Source organism: Chenopodium quinoa, unplaced genomic scaffold (genome assembly GCF_001683475.1).
Source record: "Chenopodium quinoa cultivar QQ74 unplaced genomic scaffold, ASM168347v1, whole genome shotgun sequence".
In the NCBI taxonomy this organism is placed as follows: Eukaryota; Viridiplantae; Streptophyta; class Magnoliopsida; order Caryophyllales; family Amaranthaceae; genus Chenopodium; species Chenopodium quinoa.
The window spans coordinates 2,624,037-2,632,238 of record NW_018744633.1 but is presented as its reverse complement, the minus strand read 5'-3'; the positions used below and the strand labels follow the sequence as shown (position 1 = coordinate 2,632,238).

General features: G+C 37.3%; 1 protein-coding gene across 2 annotated transcripts; it reads left to right on the top strand.

Annotated features, from left to right (window-relative positions):
- Positions 1–3: 3 nt before the first annotated feature.
- Positions 4–6,481, top strand: LOC110700961 (homeobox-DDT domain protein RLT1-like). 2 transcript variants are annotated; one of them, XM_021878521.1, is made up of 8 exons: positions 4–1,294; positions 2,439–2,546; positions 2,653–3,288; positions 3,750–3,829; positions 4,613–5,032; positions 5,138–5,221; positions 5,313–5,410; positions 5,944–6,481. In XM_021878521.1, exons 1-8 carry the CDS (start codon positions 1,288–1,290, stop codon positions 6,008–6,010), a joined length of 1,500 nt encoding a protein of 499 aa, XP_021734213.1. In that variant the 5' UTR covers positions 4–1,287; the 3' UTR covers positions 6,011–6,481. The 2 variants fall into 2 exon arrangements, with proteins under 2 accessions (XP_021734213.1, XP_021734212.1); XM_021878520.1 differs by having other exon boundaries at positions 5,129–5,221.
- Positions 6,482–8,202: the final 1,721 nt, after the last annotated feature.

The window sequence follows — 8,202 nt, the reverse complement described above, 5'->3', positions numbered from 1 at the left end:
GAGAATGGAAAGCAAAACCATTCCAAGTACAATGTTGTTTGTTTTACAAAAACACAAGGAAACAAACCACCAATCAAACCACCACACCACAACTATGAAACCACCTATTTTCTTCACTATGAAACCTTTTCCAGCCACCCCACCACCAAACCACCACCCAGCCTCACTCGCCGGCCCTCGCCGCCCATTTCCCACCCTTCGCCGCCCATCCTCTCTCCCCGGAAAGCACTCCCCCTCCCCTGAAAACATTGACCCACCCGCGAAAAACCCTAAAAACCCCTTCCCCTCCTTGTCAAACCGTCGGCCGCACCTTCCCAACCATTCGCCGCCCTTCGTCGGCCCTCCTCCGCCCCTCCCCGGCCCCCCACATCTCTCCCCTCAAGCAAAAACATCCCTAGCCTAGAAAACCCTATAAAATAGCCTCGAAAACTCGTAAAACCCGTCGCCCGACCCTCCTCCACCCTCGAAACCTAGCGCCTAGGGTTTCGATGGTGGTGGAGGGCCAAACGACCGTTTTACAGTGAGAAAGAAAGCTTTTTTTAGGTTTGTACAGGGATGGGGATAGGGTCTCGAGAGTGCGTGGTTTGACGGCGAGAGGAAGGGAGGTGCAACGAGGGGTGGGGTGGCTGGCCGTGGTGCGGGTTTCCGGTGATTTGGGTAGGTGGGATGGTGGTGGTATGGTGGATATTAGTGGCTAGGGAATGGGAATGGAAAAGTCTAGGGGGTGGGGAATGAAGTTAGAGGGATTTGGGAGAATGAAGAGGGTAAAGGGAGTGAAAGAAAGTGCTTAACAAACAACAACAAAATGAATTGAGGGTAGTTGATTCTCATTTCCTGTGATGATTAACCCTAACCAAACGGTTCCTAAATGAGTAACAAAAGTCAAAATGGTGTAACTCAGTGATAGCAAAAATCAAATTTTCCTTGTGTATAACGACTATTGAAAAAAAAGAAAAAAAAAAGAATTAACACAAACACGAATAGTGAAGGGTCGCACCTTAATTTGGATTAAAACAACAAAATCCGAGAACAGAAATCAAAATTCTGGAAAAGAAAAAATACTACTAATTCCATAAATTGATGGGAAACTCAGAAGATGCTATTTTATATCTGCCTTGTTCTCAAAGACCCCTCTTCTCTCTTTCTCTCTCCTCTATTTTTCTCTTGATTTAGGATTCCAGATTCGAAGACCCCATTAAAACCACAAATAACTTTTGAACAAAAAGAAGATTGGAAATTTTTATTGACCCTAAAAGTTTGATTGGATTTTGGAGTTGTATACACAACATGGGAGGTAATGGGAATTTTATGTATCCACCCTAGATCGTTAAAATTTGGATTTTTTTTTTTTTTAATTTTTATTACAGCATTTTATTCTGTTTAGTCAATTTGGAGGAAGTTTTAATGAATTTTCATACAATTTTATGAGTTTAATTTGTGTAAAATTATTGTTTTTGATCTGGGTTTGCATGTTTTTCATGTAATCTTGATGTATTTTTGTTGAATTTTGTTGGGAATTGGGGGGTTTTTTATGTTTAGGGAAGCCAGTTTTTATTGCTTATTATTATGCTGTTTTTTTGTATATGAACTGCTAATTTTTGTTGTTTAGAATGCTTAATTAATCTTGTTATTATGTGTATGTTGATGGCATGTTTACTGATTATTTTGTTTGTCAATTGGAAATCTATTTCAATTGGTATCACCTTTTTGGATGAAAAAAAAACCCATTTTGTGTGTAATAAATTGCTTGTTGTTCAAGGAGTGATACCTTTAACGGAAGGGCAAATTATGTGAAAGCTTATGGGTGATTATCGTCGTGTTTGTTCCGATTTCGATCTACACATTGGAGTGAACCTGCATTGTGTTTTATTTGTTCTTTTTACTTATATACCTAACGAGCTTGTTAGATTTGCTCCTTAAATGCGTAATTATATTGAGGATTTATTGTTTAGTAGAGGAAAACCTAAAATTTGATTGTAATTGAAATGTGAAATTGGGACCTCATTGAAAGTCAGTTTAATTGTTGGAGTTTGGATGATATTGTTACACCTTGTTACTGATTTTCCAATTAAGCTTTAGTCATACTACTGCGATGTCTTGGTTGTTGTCTTTTGGATGTATAGTATAGACTAGAGATTCAATACTTTTGCAAGTTATGATTATCTTAATGAGCAGTATCATCTTTAATACTTCGTGTCAATGTAAAACTGAAACCTGGTTATGCCATCAAATTCATCATAAATTACTCTCCTTGAAATTTTGCTTATTTGTCTTAATGCTTTTAGTTTGGTGTCATTTTGGTTAAAGATGTATTAAGCACTATTTAGATCCGAATTGGAGTGCTCTTGGTCTATACTGAAAACACACTTTCCCATGGTTTCCATCTCGTGAAAAAGGATTATTGTCTAGCTTGTTAATAATTATGTTCAATGTTTCAGATTCTAGCGAAGTACAATGTGAAGAAAATAAAGCACTTCCGGAGAAGAACAAGAGAAGGCGGTTCAAGACACCATACCAACTACAAGCTTTGGAGGATTTTTATAATGGTTTAATATCTTTTTGTCTTTTGACCTTCCCAAAATTAAAACACTCTATCATTGTGGTGTAAATGATTGATGTCTTTTTTTTTTGCCTTTTTTGATCTTTATCCAGAACATAAGTACCCAACTGAGTCCATGAAGGCAGAGCTTGCAGAGAATATAGGTCTGACCGAGAAGCAGATTTCTGGATGGTTTTGCCACCGCAGATTGAAGGATAAGAGAATCATAAATGGTGAGCTAAACCCACCTGGCAGACAGGAACTTTCAAGTGGTGTTATACAAGATCGTGGTAGTGGGCTAAAACAGGATTCATGCAGTAGTACCAAACAAGGTGATTATAGGCTTGCTGATTTGAGGGAGGTCGAGAGTCGGAGGTTTGGTAACAGTGATTTTCCCGCCGCCGAGATAAACTATGAACAAAGGGTGCTTGATGATGGAATTGAGATGGATGATACATCTTCAGAAAGTAATTCAGCTCTGCAGGGTAGCTTTTACCCCCATAAAAGGAGTTCTTTGGAGGTCGAAGCAACAGAATATCGGGCACCAAATGGATTTATAGCTCAAAACAAGAGGCGTGTGGGACCCTCAGGATACTTGAAAATCAAGGGTCAGACGGAAAATGCTGCTGTAACTGCAGTCAAGAGACAACTAGGAAGGCAATATCAAGAGGATGGTCCTCCCCTTGGGATTGAATTTGATCCACTTCCTCCAGGTGCATTTGAATCACCAAGCAAGAATGCTAATTCTGGTAAGTTTGTTCTCCTCATCATATGGTCTTTTATCATGTCTTTTGTGAACTTAAATGTATCAATGCAAAAGAATTTGGAATTTTGATCTTGTTTTTTACTTAAAACTTAAGAGAGTGGAGTCCCGACTTTAACTTCCACTGGAGGTGATTTTATCCTTGATGATTGAATGAGTAATTCATGGTATGTTGAATAAGAAAAAGTTATTCCGCTTTAATATGTAGTGCTTTGATGGGATTTTTCTGTCGAGGGTCCAAACCCTTATGTTCATTGTAGTTGCTGTACCATGGGACACTTTTTCCGGACAAGTTTTCTTGAGTGTGGTATTTTGCTTTGTTTAACTTGTCTAAGATTTGTTTCTGGTCTTATGTAATTTTTCATCATTACATGTATCCCGATGAATGATCACATTGCATTTCATCACCAACTCTTAAGTTCTTGGCTCTTTTGTTTTGTTCTACAGACGCTTATGGAGTTTCAGTACCTGTTGGTTCTAGCTCTTTCGACATTGGTGCCATTCACAAGCGACCCAGCCTTAGCACAGTAAGTGGATTTTCGATTTTTTTTTTTTGTTTTTTTTATTTTTATAATCATGTTTAGGTTCAGGTTTTTACTTCATTCTGCTTAGAGGATCTGGTGTAGCAACAGTTTTAAGAATTATACTAGGAAAGGCTGTTAATGGACACAAGAAAACAAATAAACAATCACCTGTAATGAACTGGGTATTTGTGATATGGTAAAATCAGGAAAGAAGATGTTGATTGATCACCAAGCAACCTGCTCTACTATATTTTAGTTAAGTCAGATAAAAAGAAATGCTAAAGAGTATATAATTGTTATGTTCTTCCACATCTCTCATGCAAAGTTTTTGCTGTTATTTACATTCTAGTTAAGTTGAAATTCAAAGCATCTATCGAGGGGAAGGAAGAAAAGCTCAGTGCTTTTGTTCCCTTCCTGCCCCCGCCGCCCCCTCTATACTCCCTTTGTTGGTACTCAAGGATGTACTTTAATTACATTCTAGCCCCCCCCCCCCCCCTTTAATTAATTATTATTCTGCCCCTAGAAAATAATTTCTATGATATTGAATATCTCATTTAACTGAATATCCATGATGTGGTAGTGTGGTATTCGCAACAAATGCTTAGAAATTAATACTAGTGATATTTAATGTCCCATCATATATGTATTATGAATGCTTAACCTCTTTTTTGCTTCATGTATGCCTGTGGGCGGGTACTGCCTTACTGGGAAGTTTTTGTGTGTATTGAAATATAGTTACTTCTTTGCTCTTATACTATCTGCAAACTGACTTGTCTATTGTTGCAGATACGAAATCAGGACAAGTTTGTTGCTCCTGCTGATTACAGATCCTTGCATAAGACAGACCCAGACAGTTTCTCTTACCGCCAACCTAAACAGAAGTCAACTTATCCTAATCAAGGACGTGTGTTTCCAGCACATAAATCATCTTGTGTGGCTTCCTATTCTGCTAGAGAAAGCTCAGATTATGATGGCAGTATGAACAACAGTATCCTGCGTAAGCATGGACCATCGGGTATGGGATCTGATTCCTATGGCGGAAAATTTACCAGTGAACCAGAGGAACCCTGGTGGAATGATTATGACAACGGGAATTCTGTGGCTGTCCGTTCAAGGGAACGATTAGATTCCAGGTCTGCTGCACCAATTAGGAATAAGGACCCCATAGATAAAGAAGACAGAGTACCACCTAGCAGGATAATGAAGGTGTGTTTAGATTCGCATCTTTTCATGTTATTATTTTTTAGCCTTTTAAATCGGTGGGTGGGATGAGCTTTATATTGAATTTTAGAATAATTTAAGGGATGGCAGGATGAAGAATTTTATGCGGAGAGAAGACCGATAGTCAATCATCATGATTCAATCAGATCAAAAATGAGTCCAAATGAGCTTAGGGTGAGATTTTGCCTTCAACAAAATTCTATGTTAATTTCTTACAAAGTATTTTCTTGCATATGGTTGTGATGTTTTTTGTATGCATTTTAAGGCTGTCAAAAGAGGGAGAGAAGAGTTGCTGCAGGAAGGTTATGTTGCTATGAGACCATCATCTCAAGAGCCACCGCAGTGGTCAAGACAGATTAGAGAGTGAGTTAAAACAATTGTGTATTTGTCTGAACATTGCCTTCGTTTTTTTGATTTTATGTTTTGTTATAGTACCAATATCAAGTTAAAATTTTGTACCTTGAGATGTATGATAATATATACGTAAGGTCTACACGAAATTTATGATTTATGATTGGATTTTTTAAAATGAACTTGCTTAGAACAAGTAATGGAGTCGTGGAGGGTGTGGGGACAACATCGAATCATGTCTTGTTCTTAATATGTTTGAACAGAGGGGGTATGTAATGATTGTTTTATTATTGTCTCTATGTCATTTGTAAAGAGCTGATATGGTATCTACTAGACCCTATTCATAACTGAACTTTTCACTCATCACACTGCTGCTTGCCTGCTTTCTATGTTAGCAAATTTGCTGTTCATGTAAGATTTGCTAAGGGTTACTTACTACTTAGTTGACCTGATAAACTCGCAGACAGTATGGAAGCAACTAACATAGATATAATGTTTTTCTTTTCTTCCTTTGTTTACCAAAACTGGAATTTTGTTCCTTGCAGACCAATAGAAATGCCATCGAGTTTCAGTGAAGATGAGACTGCAGAAACTAGCTCCTCTATGGACTGAGAATATGTATTGTCAAACATGGTAAAACTTCAGATCAGGCATGGCCGAAAAGAAATTAAATGCAAGTGAGCTCCAGTTAGGGTTTGATGAAAGTGTTTGCACCCTCAGAAAGTACATTGGTGGGTTGTACAGCTGGTTAGATGGAACAGCATTGCTCTATGCCCCCCATCAAAGTCCAAACCATGTCACTCTCTTCCTCCCCCTTCTGCTCCTTTAGCGATGTCCGTTTTGGCAAGATTGCTTGATCAACTTTTGTCGTTGAGATTGATCACTCAATCAATCCTGGCCCTGTCATATATTGTGTAAATCATCTGATTTGTTCTTGTTTAGAAACTAATTTTGTTATGCACCTGCAAGTAACGTTGCACGTGCTGTTTTGCCTATGTCACGGCTTAGGTTTCTTTTGTTACTGTTGATCAATCTATCTGTTTTCCAGTGTATCTCATGGGTGCTTTTAATTTGTTCATCTAACTTATAGTCTGATACCAGTCATACCACCATAAGTTGTACACTACCACCTTACATACCGCGAAACATTCACCCACATTATCTTTTTGATGAGCTATAGTACATAATATGTACCTCATCTTACCCATATAACAAACTAGATTAAGTGTAATTTAACACAATACATAAAAAGACTAAGATAATTAATTAAATATCTCTACCCATCTTTTTTCGAGGACTTGCTTGCACTTTATCTCAAAAGTATGTGTATGGTGGAGTATGAATGTATCTGTGTTTGCATCACGCATGTCTGCATATTATCTGTATTAAACACCCATAATATTTGATCAACTAAGCTACCGGCATCCACACGTTGCGCTGAGCTTACAAAGTTTATTTGCAGTGAAACCGCGGCTCATGATTGTACTTAGTAGAAGTACTTCAAGACTGAGCTAGGAACCATATGTATGAAGAGAAAATCTAACATTCTTGTACTGTAAAGCAAACAAACCAACAGTACTATCCAACTAAATGATTATCATCTTTAGGACACTATTTTCTTCATTCTAGACTTGACCCAATATACAGTACTATATTATGTGGGGATTTTGCTAGTAGGATCTTGCTACTTAACAAGTTGCCACCCCACGTTTGCTAAGTTTCTAAATGTAGATTGGATGCATGAAAAAGTTGGGTCCAACTATTTCATAAAATTATTGGATAGTACCATTATGCAAACCTATGGGGTTTTTAATCAAAAAAAAGGTTTCTTCACTTTTTATTACTACAAATCTAACTAGTATAGTCAATTTTAGTTAGAGTAGGGTTGGTCTAGATTGGACCACTTTTTTGCACATACAATACATCCTTTTGGGATTGAATATTGCTTATTGTATTTAAAGCCGGTTATTGTTAACGTTAGCTGTATACTTGAAAGAGAATTGTATTAGTTTTTGTGTTGTTTTCTAATAACAAAGATTCACTCTCAAATTGAAAATAATGTGGTGGGTTGTGTACGCAAACTCTAATGCTTTCTTTTCAATTCCTCCTTGTATAGGTGCTTTAGCTTCCTCTTTAAAGAATGTGTACACTTGTTTGTCAAATAAAATTAAATCTGTTCTTTAATATCTTAGATAGTGCCTTTTTGTTGAGCCCATGAACAAACTCACGTGTGAGCGGAAGCGTTGTCACACATTGAAAGAGTATAAAAGTGAAGAGAAGTACTGGGATATGCATCCTACATTGAAGAAAAAATAAAGTCATGTATACTCTGTAAGGCTGAGGGGCTACTCCCCTCATTACAATATAGTTTTGAGATGAAACCTCTTTAAACTTATACAGTGGACACTCATAACGGATGGGGCGAAATCTGATTTTAGTGTTTTCCTTACGCAATTATAAAATTAAAGTTCAGATGCTATACACCCAAACTACCCAATTCAATTATGACATAATTCGTGCAACATAAAGGGTAGGACCATTTTGATCAGTTTGATGTAACAAAAAGTTTGTCGAAATTTTGAGACTTGTCCCCATATTTCTTGATAAAATTTACTGTCTAAAGTTTGTGTGGCATCAAAGTGGACCTTAACAAGGGCATTTTGGAAGACCTTAAAGTCCATCTATTCTTTGCACATGGACATTATTCTTGTTGATAGGGACTAAGGAGCCTTGAGATTACATTCATGATATTGAATATTTACTTTCTCAATAATGTCATGAAAAACTATAGCACATGACATAGA

Bases quoted from the DNA above. Each gene is read 5' to 3' on its own strand.
- LOC110700961 (XM_021878520.1), top strand. The intron at 3,289-3,749 runs GTAAGTTTGTTC...TTTGTTCTACAG, and splicing joins AAGCAAGAATGCTAATTCTG to ACGCTTATGGAGTTTCAGTA. The intron at 3,830-4,612 runs GTAAGTGGATTT...CTATTGTTGCAG, and splicing joins AGCGACCCAGCCTTAGCACA to ATACGAAATCAGGACAAGTT.